At 42.1% G+C, this 24,757-nt stretch overlaps 1 protein-coding gene across 6 annotated transcripts in view; it reads left to right on the forward strand.

The window, feature by feature from the left end:
- eml5 (EMAP like 5) overlaps positions 1 to 24,757 on the forward strand; it is a 223,144-nt gene that overhangs the window by 51,295 nt on the left and 147,092 nt on the right. For all 6 annotated transcript variants that reach the window (XM_068038838.1, XM_068038839.1, XM_068038837.1 and 3 more), the window contains exons 7-8: positions 15,597 to 15,798; positions 22,228 to 22,365. In XM_068038838.1, coding sequence (XP_067894939.1) covers positions 15,597 to 15,798; positions 22,228 to 22,365 — 340 coding nt within the window. The remainder of the gene's footprint in view (positions 1 to 15,596; positions 15,799 to 22,227; positions 22,366 to 24,757) is intronic.

Here is a 24,757-nt window from a genome sequence, read left to right on the forward strand (position 1 = left end):
AGATAGCAAGGATAGCTGTAGGCTGCGAGAAGATATAGATAGTCTGGTCAGATGGGCAGAAAAGTGACAAATGGAATTCAACTTGGAGAAGTGTGAGGTGATGCATTTGGGAAGGTCAAACAAGCCAAAGGAATACATGATTAATGGGAAAATACTAAGAAGTGTAGACGAAGTGAGGGACCATGGAGTGAATGTCCACAGATCCCCAAAGGTCGATAAGGTAACTAAGTAGGTATCTGGAATCCTTTCCTTTATTAGCCGAGGTATAGAATATAAGTGCAGGGAGGTTACGCTGGAACTGTATAAATCATTGGTTAGGCCACAACTTGAGTACTGTGTGCAGTTCTGGTCACCTCATTACAGAAAGGATGTAATTGCACTAGAGAGGGTACAGAGGAGATTTACAAGGATGTTGCTGGGACTGGAAAAATGCAGCTATGAGGAAAGATTAGATAGGCTGGGGTTGTTCTCCTTGGAACGAGAAGGCTGAGGGGAGATCTGATTGAAATGTACAAAATTGTGAGGGGCCTATATAGAGTGGAGGTGAAAGGGCCTATTTAATTTAGCAGAGAAGTCAGTGACTAGGGAACATAGATTTAAGGTGTTTGGGAGAAAGATGAGAGGGGAGATGAGGAAAAATGTTTGCACCAGAGGGTGATGGGGGTCTGGAACTCATTCAAAAGGAGTCTGGATATGCATCTCAAGTGCCGTAATCTGCAGGGCTACGGACCAAATGCTGGAAGGTGGGATTAGACTGGGTGGATTGTTTTTCAGCTGGCAGACACGATGGGCCAAGTGGCCTCTTTTTGTGCCTTAAACTTTCTATGATTCTATGAAACATCAGATTCTAAGGGAGCTTGACAGGGTAGATGCTGAGAGTATGTTTCTCCTCATGGGGGAATCTTGAACTCGGGTGCACAGTTTCAAAATAAGGGGTCTCCCATTTAAGATGGAGATAAGGAAGAATTTCTTCTCTGAGGGTCATTAATCTTTGGAATTCTCTTCCCCAGAGAGAAGTGGAGGCTGGGTCATTGAATATATTCAAGCCTGAGTTAGACTGATTTTTGATCATGGGTTATGGGCAGTTGGCAGGAAAGTGGAGTTCAGGCCACAATCAGGTCAGCCATGATCTTATTGAATGGCGGAGCAGGCTCAACGGATTGAATGGCTTACTCCTGCTCCTATTTCTTAATATCTTATGATGTTATGATCATATCCTTCAATTACACTTTAAAAGTATGGCCTCAGCCTGGAGCTGGGGAAGTACCAGGCATTCTGTGGTCTCTTCGTGCAGGAATACAAAATCAAGTTCTTTTATCTAAATCTCTTTGTCAGAAGCAGTGGGCAAGCCAGTGAGGGAACAGAAAATATGGGAGCACAAATATCCTGCCCAAAGCTTGGTCAAGGGCAGTGAAGTAATCAAAGATGATCGGCAATCAAAGTAGGCATTATTGCCTTGTCCCCAGTCAAACTGAACTCCAAAGGAAGTGAGCAACATGATTCAATCTGTAATCATGTATCATTGCCAGCAAATGTGCTGCTGCACTAGCACAACTATTTAATCCAATTTTTCTTTTTGTAAAAATTGTAGAAACACGAGTGTTCACTGTAGATAGGCCTAACCTTAACCAAGGACTTAATTTCAATTTTGCATTTTAAGCTTTACTACAATTGTTTTTCCCTTTGTGCCTGAACTGGGGAGGAGCCAAGATGCAGAAATTTTACCTAGGAGGGAGCTCAGTTCGACAAAGGGCTTTTTAAAATTCCATAAGCAATGATATGGTCTAATCAATGGCATTCTTGAGCCAGTGTAAAGTGAGGCCTGCAGGAATTAGTCATTTTTACAAAATTTTTTTGCTACGTTTCTGCTGTTTGCCATTTTCCTAACTCATCATGTGCCCTGAAATATGTGAGATGTATCTTGCCTCTAAGTATTGTGCATCTGTTGGGTCAAGTATCAGCTTGGCTAAGTGGTGGCACTCTTGCATCTGAGTGAGAAGCTTGTGGGTTCGAGCATCACTCCAGGACTTCAGTGTATAATCTACTGAAAGGTACCATCTTTCACGTGAGATATAAACTGAGGCTCTGTATGTATGCCTGTTATAGTGGACATAAAAAGATCACATGGCACTACTTGAACAGCAGGGATCTTCTGCTGATCTGCCAAATACCTATCCCTCAACCATCACCAGGAAAACCAATTAACTGATCATGTTGGCTGTCACGTTTGCCTACATGAAAACACTGACTATTGGCTATGATGCGCCTTGGGATTTCCTGATGACATGAAAGGCACTATATAAATGTATGTCCTTTAATTATCTCAACACATCTGTTAAGCTCCCAACCAAATATACATTGACTAAATTTAGTGGGAGCAAACCATTTGTGACAAAATGTGCAGAGGAAGAATGAGCAACCAGCAGAAAACTAGACAATCGAATATCCCTATCTGCCATTTGCTGCCTTCACCCTAGTAATAGCATAAGATAAATATGAAAAAAATCCACAATTCTGAAGTAACTTACTCATAAAATATGTTATAAATGCTTGCAGGAAGTTTCCTTTTACAGGCCTCACTTCCCTTTGGAGCCTGGGTTTGCATTGAAGATTTTACCTTAGATTTAAAACTACTCTGGACAAATCTGTGTGTAAGATGCATCATCAGAGATGTAGCTTTTAATCCTGCTTTTGTGGAACAATAATACTGAGTTGGACCACAACTACCAGATAATTTAACAGGCAGGTAGCAAAATTTGAATTATATTTGAACCCCACTCATACTTGGTGTTTCAACTACATTAGGACCTGGATTCGCAAATAAATACACAATGGTCAAATTTGCAGAGACTAAATTAGAGGCAGTTCATACAGAGGAGGCAGTTTGTGAACTGCAAAATGAGTTAGACAAAATATATAAGTGGAGATGGGTTAATCAAGGATAGCCAGCATGAACTTGTTAAAGGCAACTTGAGCCTGACTTCTTGATTGAATTTTTTTAATGAGGTAACAGAGACGGTTGATCAAGGTAGTGCAGTTGGTGTTGTAGATATGAACTTTTGGAAGGCATTGGACAAAGTGTCATCCAGACGGCTTGCTAAAAGGTTGGGAGCTCGTGGATTTCAGGGAAAGTGGCAGTCGGGATACAGAATTGGCTCAGTGACAGGAAATGGAGGGTGTTGATGGATTGATTTTTGATAGACAGGAAGGTGGTTTGCAGTTCTCTAAGCATCAGTTTTGGGTCCATTACTCTTCAATTTTTATAACTGACCTAGACCCTGGTGCAGGGAGCAGCATTATAAAGTTTGCAGATGATATAAATCATGGCAACGTTTTAAATGAGGATAGTTGTAGACATCAGGATGACATGGGCAGAGTAGTGAAATGGGTAGAAGCATGGCAGATGGAGTCCAATGCAGAGAAGTGTGAAGTGATGCACTTTGGGAGGACTAATGGAAAGAGGGTATATTATAAATGACATGATTTTGAAAAGTGTAGATGAGCAGAGAGACCTTGATGTCCATGTACTCATATCCTTAAAGATGGAAAGCAAGTTGGCAAGGTGGTTAAAAAAGCATATAGTTTACTTGAGTTTATAAATGGACACATAAAATATAAAAGCAAAGAGATCATGCTAGAACTTTATAAGTCACTGTTAGGATGCAGCTGGAGTATTGTGGACATTCTGGGCATCACACTTCAGGAAAGATATTAAGACCTTAGAAATGGTATAGAGAAGGTTTACCAGGATGTTATCAAGGATGAGAGACTACAGTTATGAAGAAAGGTTGGTAATATTGGGCTTGTTCTCCTTGGAACAGAGAAGGTTTAGAGGTGACCTAACAGAGGTTTTAAAGATGATGAGATATTTTGATAGAGTAGATACAGAAAATCAGCAGTCATAGATTTAAAATCATTGACAAAAGATCTAGAGGTGAGATGAGGAGCAGTTTTCTTCACTGAGTTGTTGGGATCTGAAACGCTGTACCTGAAAAGGTGGTAAAAGCTGATTCTGTAAATAATTTTAAATGGGGGTTGGATGGGTACTTCAGGATGAGGAACTTGCAGGGTTACAGACAAAAGAAAGGGACTGTGGTAATAAGTACAACTGCTGTTTCAAAAAGCCAGCACTGGCACGGTGGGCTAAATGGTTTCCTGCTGTACTATAAATTTCTATGATTCTATAAGTACTCCATGAATGCTATTCAAATAGCTAAGGGAAAATATCTCATCATTCTAGTAAACTCTATGTGAGGCATCTCCAAACATTGCAGAGCTACAGTTAACAAAGAAAACAGAAAGAATATTGATCTGTTCAGCCAAAACAATAGAAGCCAAATGGAGGAATTCCCATTCATATTTCACAGTGAACTGGTCAGACCACATCCACTTCTGGTCACTGATACTATCATGGAGACGCTGAAGCGCTGCAGATACTTCAGAGAAAGTCTTCTATGTTGATCCATAATATAAGGACCTTGGGTTGGAGGAAAAACTTGCAAAGCTTTGGCTTTTCACTCTTCAGAGAGCTGACCTAAAGGTGGAGCTGAATTTTCAGCATGGAGGCAGGAAACAGGAGCCAGGTTTGTCTTCAGGTCAGAAACCTTCCTTCCAGTGGGAAACTGATTAAAGTTAAGATTTTCACGTGAGTAAGCCCTTAATTGGCGTGGCGACGGGTTTTCTGTCCACTTAGAGCCAGTGAGGGCGGAAATGGAGGTGGGTCAGATGAAGTGAGGAACTGATTTAGACTGTCCACGGCAGCCATCATTGAGGCTGCTGGTTGTCCTAAGGGAGAAATCTGCTGATTGTGCCAAAGCCTTCCACAGCACCAGAGGGAAGCAATGTCGCAGGAGAGCCAGAGGCCTCGTACCCAGGGCAGGATTTCCCCTCGCTTCATCGATGCTGGGGGCCGTGAGTGGGAGGAGGGAGGTCCTCTTCCCAGAGAGTGGCAGAAGGAAGCCATCTCATCGTGCAGCAGGGGCACCTCTCTGTTCGGTGTAATCTCCCACCGCATACTCTTCCTCCTCCTCCTCTCATCTTCTGCTCCTCCCCTGATGAGCTGTCTCTTTCCAGGGCCTCACTATCGTCAAGGTCCACACCTCTCTGGATGGCCATATTATGGAGAATGCATCAGACCAATGACAGACCCTTGCAGGAGCGTTTGGAGGCCACCACCTGACCAGCCCAGGCACCCGAACCACGAAGCCCCATGGCCTGCTCAATGGTTGTCCTAGTGAACAGGCGGCATTGGTTCTATTGCCTCTGTCTAGGACTCCTTTAGAGGGGTTAGCGGGCATCTCTTCAAGGGATATCCCTTGTTCCCAGGGATCCATCCACGCACTTTGGGGGCTGGAGTGAATATCTGAAGCAGCCTGGACTGGCAGAGGATGAAGAAGTCATGGCAGCTGCCAGGAAATTCAGCACACACATGGAGGAAGTTGAAAGTTCACGAAGTTGATGAATTTCACTGGTCGGTCCCTGGGTGCCTTGATAGCCACATGGGTGCAATTGATGATGCCCTGTACCTGGGGAAATCGTGACGAAACTCATTGTCCTCTGTCTTGTGAGGCCGATTCTGTCAGGAAATGAATGTTCTGTCCAACTGTGGCAAAGAGGGCATCAGTGACCTGTGCGATGCAATGATGTGCAGCCGCATGCGAGATCCAACCAATGTACACAGCTGATTTTATTTAGTTATTTAGAGATACAGCACTGAAACAGGCCCTTCAGCCCACCGAGTCTGTGCCGACCAACAACCACCCATTTATACTAACCCTGCAGTAATCCCATATTCCCCTACCACCTACCTACACTAGGCACAATTTACAATGGCCAATTTACCTATCACCTGCAAGTCTTTGGCTGTGGGAGGAAACCGGAGCACCCGGCGAAAACCCACGTGGTTACAGGGAGAACTTGCAAACTCCGCACAGGCAGTACCCAGAATTGAACCCGGGTCGCTGGAGTTGTGAGGCTGCGGTGCTAACCACTGCCCCCCTGTGCCGCCCTTTTTTTTTACCCCCTCCTCCCACTCATGGCCCCCAGCATCATATCCAGCATCGATGAAGCAAGGGGAAATACTGCCCTGGGTATGAGGCCTCCAGCTCTCCTGCGACATCACTTCCCTCTGGTGCTGTGGAAGGCTTTGGCACAATCAGCAGATTTCTCCCTTAGGACAACCAGCAGCCTCAATGATGATCTTTGGGACAAGCCAGAAGCAAAGAAGTTCAGGGCCACCCCACAGTGATTTTGACAGCTACTGGCAAGGCATGGCGACCAGTGCTGTGAGGTATGAGCTTTTCAGCGACGAGGTCACAGGTGTCTGATGAAGGGTCATTGATCTGAAACGTTAACTCTGTTTCTCTCTCTACAGATACTGCCAGACCTGCTGAGTATTTCCAGCATTTGCTCTGTTTATTTTAGATTTCCAGTATCTGCAGTATTTGCTTTTGAATTAGTTATTTTCATGTTGACATGGTTGACAGTTCATTAAACGTTTATTTACAGATTACATGCATACATATGCAGGCACATGTAAACACACACACTACATAGTCCAGCATGTGATGCTACTTTAGATACAAAACTTTAATATGAAAATATCCAAGCTAACCCTATGAGTATGCTACAGCCCGCTAGGCCAGTACATAGAAAATGCCAGTTTACTCTGTAAAGGGCAAAGAAGTGTGTGTAAGAACATGAAAGTTGTTTTAATGGGTGATTTCAATCAATCCCATTTAAACAAGCCAGAATTGATAAATGAGATACATAACTGCCTCTCGACTCAAGTGAGCTTCTCGACCAGACTCTGAAGGGCAAAGCTCATCTTGGTCTGGTACTTGTAAATGACCCAGACAATATATCGAAAATGTAAGTTGTAACATTTCTAGTGAATGGTAATTGCAGAATGATCAAATTTAAACCTAACAGCAGGAGCAAGGTCTATAACTTTTTAATATTTTTGAGATAAGTGAACATTTAAAATGAATGCAAAAGCAAAATATTGAAGATGCTGAAAATCTGAAATAAAAACAGAAAATGCTGGAAATACTCAGTAGCTCAGGCAGAATCTTTGGAGAGAGAAAAACAGCGTTAACATTTCAGGTCAATGGCCTTTTAAAATGAATGGATTGGAGGAGGATGTTTATCAAAATGTAACTAGAAAAAAAATGGAAAGAATAATGCTAAAACAGGCAGGAGCAATACATACGAAAGATCAGCAAGTTTTGAGACTAAACTAGCGTGATCCTAAGTGGATCAACAAACCAATTAAAATGAAATACAGAAAAATGACTTCCACAAATCCTGCAAGGAGAAGGCTGGTCAGAAGGGCAACGAGAGACCTAGAAAAAACATAACTCTAGAGGCAAAACCGAGCAGTAAAAAAAAACAGTATTTCAGTACAATAGCAGGAAGACTGCCAGAGAAGAGGAAACAATATTAAAAGATTCAAGTAGCCTTGAAACAGAAGGTGAGCACTGGATAGTAAATATTCTGAATGATTACTTCCTCCAGATATTCACAAGGGGAAGATATGAACAATTTGCCTGCCTAAAATAATAGTACCAAGGCAACACTCAGGACTAATATTGGAGGTGCTGAACAAGATGAAAGGACTTTAAAATGAATAAATCCCGAAGGATAGATGGTATTTATCCAAGAATGTCGAGAGAGGAGGTTTTCAAGGCTCTAGCCATCATTATGAGATGGTCAGTAAACACTGAGGAAGTCCCAATAGATTGAAAACAGGCTAATGTGATGCCAGTGTTCAAAAAAGGTAGCATAACAGACACTGGCAACAGCAGACCAATTAGTCTTCAATTCCATGTAAAATATTAGAATTGATTATCAGGAATAAGCTTGATTCCCTACAACAGTTACCTAGTAAACAGTCAAAATGGCTTTGGACAGGGAAGCCCTGTCTGACAACTTCTTTGATTTCTTTGAGGATGTGGCAGAGCAGTGGACTACAGTGAATCTTATAATGTTGCATACATGGACTTCCAAAAGGCATTTGATGAAAGTTCCACATAAAAGGCTACTAGATAATTCAAAGCTATGGTGATCCAGGTATGTGGAAAAGCCGTTGGTTGAAAGGTAGAAAACAATTGGTTAGAGGGGTTACTTACTGAATGGAGTTACCCAAAATCAGAAATTCAAACTAAATCCACCACTTGGATTGAGAAACTCAATGCCTATTGGTCAAATCTGCAAATGATGCCAAACTTGGAGAGTTGGTGGAATGGAAGGAAGTGGAAATTTCTTAATGACAGAAACAAGATGTGGGAGTGGGCCAAACAATGGCCAATGAAATTTAAACGAATAGAAGGTAACTTTAGGACTGGAATCAGGAGGTTCTTTCTCATGCAGAGAATGATCAACGCTTGCAGTAGGCTTTTTGGGCAGTGTAGTAGAGGCAAAAGCCCTGGAATAATTTGAGTTGCATGGCTATCTTCATCTACAAGGACCTTGTGAATGTAATGCAAAAGATGTAATGAATTAATTTATATGTCTGACAGAACTATGTATTAAATTTTCAATCAGTGGTTTGGTGGTCCACTGAATGAATTACTTTTTTTAACATTGGCGCTGCATGGTGGTGACGTGATGAAATTTTCTATTTGCACACCACAGATTTGACAGTTAGAGAGGAATTGAGCAGTCACCGGATGAATGGAGGTTGGAAGATCAGATGAATTAATTGGCAACATGGAGAAAACAATTTATTTGACTATCAACAGCAGGTCAGGGAAGCTTATGAAATTCTTTACCTGAAGTCAGTATGTCATGGTAGGAATATGAAAGCAGGTTTTTATTTTCACTATGCTTATCAATATATGAAAAGGGAAGAGAGGAGGTGGCTTTAGTAAGTGGTGAAAATCAAAGGCAGAAAGGGAATAAATAGCATGTGGAACAGAATGGTGTCAATAGTGCCAAAAGGAGGAGTAGGGACTGGAAGCAGGATGAACTGATGGAGAGGAATTCGGCAGGAAAAATGGCTGTAGAATTGAGAGCAGCTTGCAGGGCAGAACTAGTGAGGCAGAAGAAGGAACAAACCAGACTGGCGGTCAATGTAAAATAAAAGAAAAATACTGCAGATGCTGGAAATCTGAAATAAAAACAAAAGTGCTGGAAATACTCAGCAGATCTGGCAGCATCTGCATCATGAGTCCTGATGAAAGGTCATTGACTTGAAGTGTTAACTCTGCTTTTCTCTCCACAGATGCTGCCAGACCTACTGAGTATTTCCAACACTTCTTGTTTTTATTTCTGGCTGTTAATGTGTTGGATGACTGTGCAGGCAGGTAAAAGATGGAGTGGGAGAAATTCATTCACGTGGCGTAATAATGAAGAAAGCCATGCAGGTAGCAGCCGAGGTGCTGCCTGACCTCAGGGAATCAACGTAAGTCTGCATAGCACTGCTAGAAGCGGTGCTACATGAACAAACTTCTCCCCTGGAGTTGTCTAATTAGGCTGGAGAGATTTGCAAGTAGCAGATATTGGGTGGGGAGGGAGGAATGGATTTGAAATGGTGAGTGGGCAAATGAAGAGAGGGGAAACTTACAGATGTTAGTAGGGAGGAAGACAAAGTTATGGGGGGAGGAAATATAAAAGTTGGAAGTAGAAAATCACGTGAAGCTACAAGCAGGCAATGGTCAGTGGTGATTTGCTGCAAAATACAAAATTTAATTGCATCAGATTCTTTCTTTTGATTTAAGCCTTGGGACATTTTTAGTGTTAAATGCAAAGTATGAATATAGGATATTGTTACCACCAAAGGATGGGAGTGTGGAACTACAATAAGACTAGCATATTTACATCTTTAGTGTTTCCCCTTTATAGATGTTCACGTAGAGATTTTCAGTGTAAAATATTTACTTCCAAAATAGTGACTCAAAATCATGACAATAAAGATAAGGTTTTGTAGCCAAGAAGTGGCAACAATTTTAATGTGATGTATAAATTTGTAACATGGGAATTTTAGCACGTGTGAGCATGTGGATTTGGGTCCAAGTGAAAGGTGAAATGCAGGAAAAATATGACTCTTCAGGAAGTTGGCTTCAACCCACTGACTTACGCATTTTACTCTAGTGCATTAGGCTGTGAGCATTCAGTGCCCTCAGGAGAAGCGGGTTATCAACTTCAATACGTTAATCACTCAATTAGAGCAATATTAATGTGGATTTTGCAGTTTAACTTTAGCTCCACAAGTTTTCCAGGCTTTCAGGAACTCGTCAGTGAAAGCAAAGTGAGAAGATTGCAGCATAGGGTCTGAAGCCATGACAGGGAAATACTCAGTGTTCACAGCTGCTTTCTTACCTGCTTGTGTGAAAAGGCTTAGTCACAGTATTTGTACTGAAAGGTTACTTTATATACTCAAGAGATTACACACTTTGGAGGTGTCATCTGCACTTTGGAGTTCTGATCTATGAGATCAGCATGGATGTTACTTACCATGTGTTACATTGCACTTCAAATGAGGACCTAGATAACCACCATCACCAACAAGACAGCAGGACCTACACTGACAGGGTGTAGCTGCACCAGCAGAACCAGGACTTGCAACAGCAATATCCTACTGCACTCAGACTTACAGCTCCATAGGAGAATGGGGATCAGCAGAGAGGTACAGCTTGTAGAAGACCATACCAGTACACAGCATCTATAGGCGGAGAATAAACTTTTACGATGGATTGCATCTGAGGAGGTGCAGGGTGTCGCACCAGGTGGTGCCAGACATTTGCAGCCTGCTGGAACAAACATGCTGTCATCTTTACCAGGTCACCACTGACCACAACTTTTTTTCCTTTGGATTGTTCCAGGGCTCATTCAGACACATTTTCAGTATTGCTCAGCTGGCATCACACAAATGCATAAATGATTGATTGCTTCTTTTCCAATGCCAGCCATTATGCCAACTTTGCCTGTGATGGTGTCAGTCAGAAAGAGCGGGTGCTAAAATTAGTGGCTCTGACTGGCTTCCCGCATGAGCGGGGCATCATCAACTGCAACAGCTTCCACTCCATCTCTGGAGAGCTGATGTGCAACCTCAAAAAGATCTTTGTGCAGGTGTGTGCAAGATTCCTGGGCAGCTGCCATGATGTTTTCGTCCTGCTGCAGTCCACCCTCCCAAATATTCTCCCACCTGGAAGCAGTGTTACTGGCTGGCTACTCCAAGACAAGGGGTACCCACTTAAAATGTGGCTGATTACACTTCTCAAAAACTTGAGGAATGACGCCCAAGGATGATGCACTGAATGCTACATGACCACCAGATGTCTCATTGAGCAAGCCATCAGCATGCTGAAGATGCACTTCAGGTGCATGGACAGATTTGGAGGTACTCCAGTACGCACCGGTCAGGGTCTCTGGATTGATCTTGGTGTGCTGCACCCAGTGCAACATTGCACAGCAGCGAAGTTTGCACCTGCAGGAGGAACAAGGCACAGAACACTGAACCTCCTTTGGCTGATTCGAGAAGGAGGGAGAAAAGCAAGGGGAGGCGGCTGAGGAAGCAGAAGGTGATATGGGCAGTACACCACCAGCGGCGCACATTGTTGCCTGAGATGCCCTCATCATTGAGAGTTTCACTTACGTTCCATCATTCCACCCATCTGACAACCAGTTAGCCATGTTTGCCCCCCAACCCCCCCTCCCATGAAAATGCCACCAACACAAAGCAGTCCTGCAAACAACCAAGTATTGCTTTCACAGCCCCCCATCACTCACCATCAACTCATGTCTTCCAATTCATCATCATCACAACTGAAAAGTTCACTTGTGAGCCAGCAACCAAAAATGGACAAGATGAGAAAGTGATATAAAAGAATAATATTTATGTATCTCAAACATAATACAGAAACTTAATCTAACATTGTGTAACACACCCATGTGCATCCCTTGTGCAACTACAAATCTTTGCTTTTCCTTTTCCTAGTACTTTGTGATGCAATCTCTGTGTCTTCAGCAGAGATAGAGGCAGGCTGCTCATATCTCTGGTCCTTACTGGTGAGGTGATCTTGGCTGACGTCCTCTCAGTTTTGGAGTGTGTGAGGGCCCTGTCAAAGACTTGCACCACCTGCACCTTTGCAGGGCAGACTCAGCTATCTGGACACGAAGCAGTATGTGGAATACTGACTGTGGGGGGCAAAGGGTGAGAAGTGGAAGCACTTTGAGCCAATTCTCTATTTTCATGTCCCTTTTCACCATTATCTCTCTCATGGCCCAGTTGCACTTCCCTGCTAGTAATAAACCGGAGAACATTTTGCTGCGGATGTGGGGTGATGAACGGCCAATGCTAGGGTTTCATGAATTTTTGTTTTTTCATGGGATGTGAACTTCACTGGCAAGGCCAGCACTTGTTACCCTTCCCTATTTGCCCCTGGGAAGATGATGGTGAGCCACTTTGAACACTGCAGTCCATGTGGTGTAGGTACACCCACAGTGCTCTTCGACTTTTCTGCAGCAGTTTGAAGCAACTAGACCATTTCAGAGGGAAGTTAAGAGTCAACCACATTGCTGTGGGTCTGGAGTCACATGTAGGCCTGACTGGATAAGGACAGCAGGTTTTCTTCCCTAAAGGATGTTAGAGAACCAGATGGGTTTTTACGACAATCCGGTAGTTTCATGGTCATCACTACTTAGCCTAGCTTTTTATTCCAGATTTATTAATTAATTGAATTTAAATTCTACTAGCTGCTGTGGTGGGATTTGAACTCCTGTCTCTGAAACACCTTTCTCATACAAGGTGGTATTCATAGTGTGCAAGCCATTAGTGCAGGACTGCCTGCACTCATGTGATTTCCTCATTTGATTCTCTACGCACGCTCTTTGAATGCACAAAGACATCATTGAAAAGGCCTATGACAAACGGCACTCCTGTTTGAGACTGATTTCTCGAAACTCCAAGCATGCACAATGCAGCAGGAATGTCTCCTGGTACCTCACATTTTTTTGCTGCTGCTCCAGAATTATCCTCTTTGTCAAGAGCCCCTGAGCCTCAGCATCTGCATCAAGCTGAGCAGAGCTTGGAGTGTCCTGCGCCCTTCGACAGTGGCTCTCTCGTGTTGTCCTTGTCTGCAGCATCTTCTCTTGCTCATTTGTGATCTATGAGTCATTAGATGAAAATTCAACTATCTGCCTTACTGTTCCCATCGAAGTGTAAGTATCTGAGTTGGTGCATGGCCTACATGAGTCCTGTAATAGCGCATGCTCAAAGCGAATGACTTCTTCTGGACAGCTGGCAGTGACAAACTGGACCACCTCCTGAGGGACACGTGAAGGCCTTGTGGGAGGTGAAAGACATGAGTGGCTATTGTCAAGGGCAGAATGTTTGAAATTATCTTTATGCACATGATCATATTTCACTTGCTACTGATATCAAGTCAACGTGAGTGAATGCTGTATGCCATGTTGCTGCCTGATATTTAATTTTGTCATCAGGTTACTGGAAGGCCCTTATTTCCCCATCTCTCATGGCCAGGTACACCAAGGTTGCACTGATTTCCAGCCCCGTCTCCTCTACACTTGTTAGGTGTAAGATGGACAGAGGGCTGCCTCTGGTTCTCTGCGTCTTGCTGGTGTTCTGTGTTGTCTTCTGCCAGGAGGAAAAGAAGAGACCTATGAGTGAGAGTAATGTGTTGAATGGATGGGTGGAGAGCATTTGTTGAGGGTGACTTTGAGGGAGAGGCATGATATTGTATAAAGATGAGGGTGAATGTCAGTGACGGATGGATAGATGGGGATGTAAGGAAATGCGTAGACAGAGACAGATGGATATACCTGCAAGGTAAGTTGGTGTGAGGAATGATGTGCTGGAATAGTCTTGAGAAGACAGATTGAGGGGGCTGGGATAATACGCACACTGGGAAGTAAATGAATTTTGCTGCCTGCTTAGGCCATTGAATTGCTTCCTGCATTGTGACACAATGGGCCTGATGCTAACCTTGTTTCTCTGAAAATGTCATACTTTTATCTATATTGTGTTGACTCCACACTGGTATCAAAGATTTATGTATTGCAGTGGCCCAGATTGTCAAGGTCATCCACTTAATCAGCTACTTCCTTGTCCTTCTATAGTGTATTAGTCATTTGGGCTTGCAATGCTGTTACTTTTTCATCACCTTTTAAGAGTTTGGGAATTTGCATTGTTAAGTTCTGTGAACTCTGCATGCATGGTTGACAGGAAACCTTGTGGAGTGTTCAGACTTGCACCTTTAGATTGGCTGGCCATGTTGTAACTTTGGTCCAGGATTGTTTCCCTTGGTTAGGGACCATGTTGTGCCAGTTCTGTCATTGCTAATTGTATTGTCCTTCGAGGCAACAGTACTTAATCTGGGGTGGCGTACTTGACTGGTGCTGGAGTTCATGTTTCATTGGGCACTTTTTAGCCATGGTGAAAGAGTTGTGGTTCACCCATTTGTGGTATTGCGCAATTATTTGTCGGGCAAAGGTTGTTTGTGGGACAGTGGCACTCTTCATTGAGGGTTATTGTTTTTACTTGATTTTTTGACTTCTTCTCTCGACTGAGTTGGAAATGTTTCTGCTGCTGATTCCTCCATTAAGGATCATGTTCAGATCTTACGTTATTGGGGTCCATGGTGGTCTTGTGGGGCATGCCAATCAGTAGTATCAATTAGAGGGAGCATCACTGGAGTTATTGGCATTCTTTTAAAAGGTGAACATATTTTATATTTTTTATATTGTGCTGGTTTCCTAATGTTGTGTGGATTTGAAGTGAAAATTAACATCTGGCAGTGGCTCCTGTTTCAAGCCACTGCTTGCACTACAGCATCATGCAGCGGTTCAAGGAGACAGCTCATCACCACCTTCTCAAGGGCAATTAGGGATGGGCAATAAATACTGGCCTTGCCAGCAACGCCCACATCCCATGAATGAATAATAAAAAAAATCACCAGAACTCCTTTATGCTGTATATGAATGAATAAAGTAGTACTGTGGGACCAGGGCTTGTGTGGGATGGGGAACAAGGAAGTGTTCAATAAGCAACATGATACACTCAGAATTAGATGCTACAGTGCTCCACATGGTGAACTCTGAATCTCTGGGCTACAGTCATAGGGAGATAATGAGTAGAAGCTAGGGAGGAGGTAAACTAATCAGCCACATTGAACTGCTGCTGGGAGGAGAATTAGGAGTCTATGGGGAAGATGGTACATGTGCATAAGGGAAACTACCTGTCCAATAAAATACCCACTCTTGACAAAAAAGGGGAAAATAATGTATGTGAAAGTATTTTCGCATGCATCTCATAAATTGCCTACCATAAATTCACCACCCACATTCTATGTATTACCTTTCAAACTAATAAATTCGTATTGAAGTTCATAATCTAAGTGTATTTTCTTCTTAATATGCTGACTCTACTTACATATTCATATATTTTCTGATTGTGGTATGACTTCTGTATAACCAAAGATTATTTTACTTGTGTGTTTTTGTGCTTTTACCCCCACCGATGTGCATTTTTGCACATATTAGTACTTCTTTCCTTTAAGACTATCCAGACTCTTAATAATTAAAATTTGAAGGCCTGCAATCTATTTGATTATTTTTATATTCATTTTCTTTACCAGGTCTGTCAGTGAGGAGTGTGTGTTGGCAAGGAGATCATATTTTGGTTGGCACGCAGGACAGTGAAATCTTTGAAATCGTGGTACATGATCGAAACAAGCCTTTCCTAATCATGCAAGGTCACTGTGAGGGGGAGCTCTGGGCCTTAGCAACTCATCCAACAAAGCCTTTAGCAGTAACTGGGAGTGATGATCGATCTGTTAGGTTTGTATTTTTAATTGTGATGATTATCCCAGACTATTAGACAATATGTTGGCAGTTATGATTTTAGTTGGTAAAATTTGATGACTACTTTTCACAGAATCACAGAATTATTACAGCACAGATTCGGCCAATCGTGTCTCCGAGTGAGCAATTCACTTAGTGCCATTCCCCTGCCTTCTCCCCATAACCAAAGCTATTCATTTTAACACATTTTCAAATATGCTCCTTCTCCCCACAACAGAGTGCAGTAAAGCCTAACAAGACAGACATATTCTGCTTCCAGGTTTTACTTAATATTGCCTGGGAAAGTTTCATCTAATGTAGATGATACAATTTAGATGCTCATGTGGAGTTTATTCAGACCTCTTTTCTCTTTCAGATGACATAAGAGTCTTAAACTCAGCACATCTAAACAATGCAGAGCATCAATCAACACTATATCATCAATAGAGTAAAACCAAATGAATTTATGACCAAAATATTCGGTCTGCTGGTCAGACTGTAACTTGAATATATTGGAACCCTGCTATAGTGCGGAACTAGGTTTAATGCGGATCCATTATGGACCCCAAAGATTTCATGTACATTTATAATTTCATAGCGTATTTCACAACATTGTTGAAATATAAATGCTCCACAAATTATTTAGAACCAGCTAATGAGATGGAGCCTCATAACTAATTAAGGTGCCAGGTTTCTCTGCATAAATACTGGTCAAACTTGCACTGATACCCATACAACGATCAAAGCAAAATCATGTGCACTGAATCACGAAAGAGAAAATCTTGTATGTCCCAGAGAAGCTGAAAATCATTGCTCAGATCAAGGAAGGCACTACATTAGCACCTGTTTCGCAAAGAATTGGGTTCGCTGAATCAATGCTGGGTGGCTTAAAGATGAAGAGAAGTTGAGAATGGTGTTGATGGGGATGGCTGAAGGTGGCTAAGCAAGAACGAAAACTCAAAATGCTGACAACACACCTCTAGACACAGCCATATATATATGATTCGCCCAGCAGAGAACTGAAGGTGTACCTGTATCCGGTCCTATTATTCAAGCTCAGGATAAGAAATTTTGCCACTTAATTTATGGAACTACCAATGCCTCAGTAGAGTTTGGAGCCAGCAAAGGATGGTTAGCAAGATTCAAGCAATTTGCAAGTTACTATAAGAGAACAACAGTCTACGGATGAGCCAGCCACAACATTTCCCATTGAATTAAAGAAGATTTTACACGAAGGAGGATGCACCGAAGAACAAGTCTACAACTGTGGCAAGACAGCCATGTACTACAAAGTGTTACCAGAGAAGACACCAGCGACAAGAAGCGACACCAACAAAATGTCTGGATTTAAACAGGTAGAGAGAAGGTTGACAGTCCTCCTGGGTTGCAATAAAACTGGTCTACACAAGCTCACTCCGCTCATCATTCGAAAATTGGCTAAATCACACTGCTTCCATCATCTAAACCTAAAATCACTACCATGCCAATAACAAGTAACGCCAAAGCTTGGATGATCATCACTTTTCAAAGACTGGTTTCACCATGAATTAGTACCAAACATCAGAAAACATCTCAGACAGAACAAACTGCCGAAGAAGGCCATCTTGTTGCTTGACAACTGACCTGCACACTCGCCCCCAGGGAACGTGGTAACTCGAAATGGGAAGGTCAAATGCATCTGTCTACCAAAAAATACAACATCAAAAATCCAACCGCTTAACTAATGCATCATATCGACCTTCAAACATAACTACAGAAGACTAACTACTACAATGCCTGGTCCGTACTTAGGGCCAAATTAGATACTGATGACATCAATGCATGGCTGAATATTGGTGCTCAAGAAGCTACCAATGAGATGATGACAGTTAATCAAATATTGGCCAGTGTAATTGATCCAAATCCTGAAGACTTCCAGCAAGCTGAAGATGACGCCAATGCCGATGCTGAGAGCGAGGCACTGCCATCATCCTGTACAGTCATCCACTACCTAGAAGAATCACTGAAATAGTTGGTAGCCAACGAGAAATCAGCTGCTCCAATTCTGACACAACTTCAGGACATCCTGCATCGAGCAAAGGCAGAGCCGAGGAATAAATGTAAACAGTTTAAAATTACTGCTTTTTTTCAACACCCATCCATCCATTCAATAATGATTGATAGTACATGTATATTCACATTTCTGTTACCAGAAGAAGTAAAACTTAATTTATGTGAATTGATTGTCTTCATTTTGTTTGTTTTATTATTCTAGCTGCTGACTTGGCACTTTTAATAGGACTTCTTTATAACATGGTCTCACCTATAATGTGGTCTTGTGATGTGGACCGCGTTATAGCGGGGGTCCCAGTGTACTGTGTACACTTGTGGTCACCAGGACACAGGGGACATGTTCAGGTGATAGAAGAAATGCAGGGAAGTTTGATCCCTCGAGTCTAGGAAGGAGATGTCTGAGAGGTGATCTTAAGATAGTTAAGAGGATAGAACAACTTCCACTCCTCCAAAACGTTTACCCATAACCTATCATGCATTGTTCTATTCTCCCATCATGTGTGCCTGATCTACATTGGCTCCCAGTCCCAATGTCTTCAATTTAAATCCCTTCATGCCTCACTTTTCCCCATCTCTGTATCCTTCTGCAGCCATACAACCCTCTGAAAATTCTGCATTCCTCCAATTCTGTCCTATTTGTGCATCTCCCACTCTGTTTGTCCCATGATTAGCTGTCATACCTTTGGCTATTGAGGCCCTGCACTCTGGACTTTCCTCCCTAAACCTCTGCTTCCTTAAATATCCAACTCTTTGGCAAAGCTTTTAGTCAACCCTCCTAATATCTCTTCCTTTGGCTCAGTGTCAATTTTTATCTAGTTATGTTTCTGTGAAGCATCTGGGACAATTTTCTTCATTAAAGGTACTACATAGATGCATGTTGTTGAAGGTAAGTCTGAAAAATTACTTTAAATTGTGAGACTAGGACAATGGGCTATGGCTTCAAACCAGGATAAGGTAGATTTAGAACTGATGTCAGGAAATTCTTCTCTACACAAAGGTTAGACTTCCAGGAAGAGGTGAAAACAAAAACAAAAAGTGCTGGAAATACTTAGCAGGTCTGGCAGCATCTGTGGAGAGAGAAGCAAAGCTAATGTTTCAGGTCTGTGACCTTTCATCAGAACTGGCAACGGTTAGGAAAGAATTAATTAATTAGGTTTCAATCAAGTAAAGGGGATGGGGGTGGGGGAGAGAACAGAGGGGAAGGTATTTGATAGGGCAGGAGAGATTAAATAACAAAGCTGTCCTAGGACAAAGGCAAAGCGTGTGTTAATGCTTGTGGTGAAAGACAAAGCATGAGTCCAGAGAGACTGTTAATAGTGGAATAATGAGCAGCTCTGACTATGTGAGAAGCAGGCACATGGTTAAAAAATAAAATATTTTAAAAAGGCCAGTCATGAAGTTATTGAACTCAATGTTCAGTCCGCAAGGCTGGAGAGTGCCTAATCAAAAGATCAGGTGCTGCTCCTCGAGCTTGCGTTGATATTCACTGGAACACTGGCCAAAGACAGAAATGTTGGCATGAAAGCGGGGGGTGGGGTGTTGAAATGGCAAGCAACCGGAAGCTCGGAGTCATGCTTTCGGACTGAGCGGAGATGATCATCAAAGCAGTCATCCAATCTGCGTTTGGTCTCCCCAATGTAGAGGAGACCGCATTGTGAGCAGCGAATACAGTATACTAAATTGAAAGAAATACAAAGTAAATCGCTGCTTCACCTGAAAAGGAGTGTTTGGGACCTTGGATAGTGAGGAGAGAGGAGGTAAAAGGGCAAGTATTACACCTCGAGCGATTGTATGGGAAGGTGCCATGGGAAGGGGACGAGGTGTCGGGGATAATGGAGGAATGGACCAAGGTGTCGTGGAGGAAATGATCCCTTTGGAATGCTGACCGGGGAGAAGAAGGGAAGATGCATTTGGTGATGGCATCATACTGGAGGTGGTGGAAATGATGGAGGATGATCCTCTGGATGTGGAGGCTGGTGCGGTGGAAAGTGAGGGCAAGGGGAACCCTGTCGCGTTCTGGGAGGGAGGGGAAGGCGTAAGGGCAGAAATACGGGAAATGTGCCAGACACGGTTGAAAGCCATGTCAACCACAGTGGGGGGTGGGGGGGGGTATCCTCGGTTGAGGATAAAGGAAGACATATCAGAGGCGCTGTTATGGAAGATTGCATCCAGTCGAGGTGAAAAACCTGAAATGGTTTAAAAAACAATTGGATGCTAAATGCAAGAACTTTAGGATCTTTCTGAATAGATGAATTAAGATGTGCTTAATAGCTTTCCTCATCCTGAACCTCTTTGCCTCTCCACTTTTGTGGAGTACTTTCAGCTCATGGACTGCAACAGTTCAAGAAGACCCACCACAACCTTCTGGAGGGCAACTGGAGATGGTCAATAAATCCTGCTTTTGCATATCCCGAGAATTAGTAATTTTTAAAACTATTTGAAGCTGCCTTGTGAAAATGATTTTTGAAATTTCAGGCAACCTTACAAAAGAACTTTTTGCTCCACCCAGATGGCACTTTAAATTCTGCACCTGCAAGTTCCAGCATCCAATGTATGATTAACTTATTGGATAATACTGATAGCCACTAGCCATATATGATTAATTGCATTTCTGATGCAATTTAGATTATAGACATTATAGTCATTGAGCATGTGATCTCGCTACTCATTATCACATGGCATACATAGGTGTACTTTAACCACTGTGCGTTTGTTGGCAAAGTGGTAAAACAAAAAGCGGCGTGAGGGTGATTTTTGATCTTTGAGTCCTTTTTCTTCCTTGGTTAGTGAATGATGGTGATAAATATGTGTACAAATGTGATGTACAGTTACCAGTTGTGTGTAGGTGAGGCGTTTTCTACTAAAATTAGTGCATGTGTTTAAAGCAGTGTTGCCGTAGTCACGTGTGTAGACCGCAATTTTTATTGGACAACATTGTTTAAAGATCAGTGATAGAAACAGTTTTCTTCTTCCACAGGAGATTGCTGGACTAACTTTCTCGCTTCCATAAAATTAATTTAGGGGTGAAAATATTAAGTGTAGACTTAAAGTTCCTTTAACGAGGAACTTCAACATTATGAAGTTTCTCATCATGACCTCATCAGAAGGTACCTTTGATTAAAAAAAATTATTGTTGTCGATATGACTTGTATATTGATTTGAGCTAAATCTGGTAAACTACTCTGCTTTGCAGCAATACCTAGTAGAATCCTATTTATGACATCTCGTGATTGCAATTATTTCCAAATTGATTTTATTGCTATTCTAAGCTACTTCTCACATTATTGCAGCTAGATATCTGCCTGAATCTGAAGTTAAGGTGATTATTTTTGCCATTCAAATTCAGTTTTCGGCTTTGACCTCATGGAACTGAAATTTCATCCACTTTGAAGCCAAAGCAAAAGACTGATGCACTGAAACCTTAGCCAGTGTGTAACCTACCACTGATCATAAAGAAACCTGGACATAAAACTTGTACTGTGCTTTGGTAATTTTTATATTACTTTACAATCATTTTTCTTGCAACAATAGGAGATGGGAATTAATTTTGAAAATTTTATATATATATTGACACAGTGCTAGCCACAGGAAAAGTAGGCCTTTTTATTTATGAACATTTACTTTGTTCAGTTAATAACATATTTGATTTGTAGGTTCTCAAGTTATAGTATTCCAATTTAAATAAATGTTCAATTATGTATACAATTAAAATGCAATCATTTTGCACAGTGATTTTTTTCCCCCTCCGATCTTCTTCCAACCCCATAAATTGCCCACACTATGTATACATCAGTTAGGAATGAGGAGATGGTTCAGCCTTTGGCTATCTGTTGTCTTGCTCAGGCCAACTGACATTTATATTTGTACTTCGACCAGATAATATGTCATAACAATCCTGAGTTGTGTGTGGAAAGGAAAGAACCTGCCAGAGGGATGACTTCCTAACCCATCGCACCCAAGCATTTTTCTTGATAGGAATTAAAATGAGTGAATGAATCTGATAGATATGACTGACTATGCTGGAAACCATTATATGGGAAGGAAGAAAGTAAGGTTTACTGAAATTGTTAATCAGTACTGTATGCAATTATTTAATTCACATGTAACATTGCCAAAATTCTGGAAAAAGATGGGTATTAATTTGAAACATCAACATTTAAGTGTGCCTCAGTTTAATTTCCTTCATGGTTGTGATTACATATTTCACTTTAGGTGAAATAAAATTTCCAAAACTAATTTCATACATGTTGAATGAGCAATGAAATACAGATTGTTATTTGGGATCAATTGAAAAGAACATTAAGCTTGGAATATTGAACAGCTCAATTGTTATTTATTTCTCCTTTTTATGGTAGACTGAATTTATATTTTCAGAATATGGAGTCTTATTGATCATGCTCTGATTGCTCGATGCAATATGGAAGAACCAATTCGTTGTGTTGCTGTGAGTTCAGATGGCATCCATCTTGCTCTGGGTATGAAGGATGGTTCTTTTACTGTACTACGGATCAGGTCAGTGTAAAAGGGAATTATCAACTGCTTTTTTCGTGTTTAGCTTTAAAAGATGTATGTGTTGTTTTGAACAATGCGTACCTTCTGCATTAGCATATAATCAGTGTTACTGTTTGAAGAAATTGTAATGTTTTGTAGCTTGGCTCAGTTATCAGCATTCTACCTGTGAGTTAAGTTGTGGTTTCAAGCTCCACTTGAGCACTAAGTTGACAAATCACTGCAGTCTTGACGTGCTGTAATGTCAGATAGTGCTGTCTTTGGGTGAGCTGTTAAATCAGTGGCTTGTATGCTTGTTCAGATGGACATTAAAAAAAACTATCACCGTTTGAAGAAAAACACGTTATCCTAGTTAGATGGCCAGCAGTCCTCTTTTTTAACAAAGCACTACTCGAAACAGGTTTTGCTATGGCAACCTGTGTGGGTCCGAGCTATCCCAACCTTTTTGTGAGATATGTGGTCATTCTTTGTTCCAATCCTACTCGGTTCCCTCCCTCACTTCTTTTTCTGGTACACTTGATGGTTGTATCAAAGCCGTTTCCTGCTCTTGCATCCAACTGGAAAATTTTCATCAAGTTTTCTTCCAATTTCCACTTCTGCCTTGCCTTCACATAGTCCATCTCCAACTCTTCCTCGACTTCTCTCTCTTCATTTCCAGGGATAGGTTATCAACCAAATGTCCACTATGACCAGTTCTGATGAAAGGTCACAGACCTAAAATGTTGACTGTGTTTCTGTCTCCACAGATGCTGCCAGATCTGTTGAGTGTTTGCAGCATTTTCTGTTTTAATTTGCTATCCAGCATCCGCGGTATTTTGTTTCTCTGCTATAAGCCCACTGACTTCCACAGCTACCTTGACTACATTTCCTACTACTCCATTTCCTGTAAGGACTCTATTCAGTTCTCCCAGTTTGTCCGTCTCCATCACATCTATTCTGGCAAGGTCACTTTTTTATTTGTTCATGGGATGTGGGTGTCCCTGGCAAGGCCAGCACTTATTGCCGTTGAGAAGGTGGTGGTGAGTTGCTGCCTTGAACTGCTGCAGTCCATGTGGTGTAGGTACATCCACAGTGCTACTACTTAGGGAATTCCAGGATTTTGACCCAGTGATAATGCAGGAGCAGTGATGTATTTTCAAGTGTGTGACTTGGAGGGAAACCAATTTGCCTGCTGTTGCTGTTCCTCTAAATGGTAGAAGTCGTGTGTTTGGAAGGTGCTGTCGAAGAAGCCTTCATGAGTTGCTGCAGTGCATCTTCTAGATGGTACACACTACAGCCACGGTGCACCAGTGGTGGAGGGAGGGAATGTTTATGGTTGTGGATGGGGTGCTAGTCCAGTTGGTTGCTTTGTCCTGGATTGTGTCGTTCTACTTGAGTGTTATTGAAGCTGCACTCATCCAAGCAAATGGAGATTTCTCTGTCGCACTCCTGATTTTTACCTTAAAGATGGTGGAAAGGCTCTGGAGAGTCAGGAAGTGAGTTAATCATTGCAGAATACCCAGCCTCTGACCTGCTCTTGTAGCCGCAGTATTTATATGGATGGTCCAGTTAAGTTTCTGGTCAATGTTGACCCCGCCCCTGGGATGTTGATGGTGGGGGATTCAGTAATGGCAATGCCATTGAATGTCAATGGGAGCTGGTTAGATTCTCTCTTGTTGGAGCTGGTCATTGTCTGGCACTTGAGTGGCACAAATGTTATTTGTCACTTACCAGCCCAAGCATGAATGTTGTCGAGGAGTCGCTGCATACGGATAGGAACTGCTTCATTGTCTGAGGAGTTATGAATGGAACTGAAAACCATGTGATCATCAGCGAACATGGCCACTTCTGACCTTATGATGGAGGGAAGGTCATTGAAGCAGCTGAAGCTGTTTGGGCCTAGGACACTACCCTGAAGAACTCCTGCAGCAATGTCTTGGGGCTGAGATGATTGGCATTGAACAATCACATCCATCTTCCTTTGTGCTAGGTATGACTCCAGCCAGTGGAGATTTTCTCCCCAATTTCCATTGACTTCAATTTACTAAGGCTCATTGATGCCACACTCGGTCAAATACTGCCTTGATGTCAAGAGCAGTCACTCTCACTTCACCTCTGGAATTCAACTCTTTTGTCCATGTTCGGACTAAGGCTGTAAGTAGGTCTGGAGCCAAGTGGTCATGATGGAACCGAAACTGAGCAGCTCTGAGCAGATAATTGATGACTAAGTATCATTTACACTGTCAATGACACGCTACATCACTTTGCTGATGTTGAGAGTAGATTGTTGGGGTGGATTGGATTTGTCCTGTCTTTTGTGGACAGGACATACCTCAATTTTCCACTATTCTTGGGTAGATGCCAATATTATAGCTGTACTAAAACAACTTGGCTAGGGGAGCAGCTAGTTCTGGAG

Source organism: Heterodontus francisci, chromosome 9, assembly GCF_036365525.1.
Source record: "Heterodontus francisci isolate sHetFra1 chromosome 9, sHetFra1.hap1, whole genome shotgun sequence".
NCBI classification, from domain to species: domain Eukaryota; kingdom Metazoa; phylum Chordata; class Chondrichthyes; order Heterodontiformes; family Heterodontidae; genus Heterodontus; species Heterodontus francisci.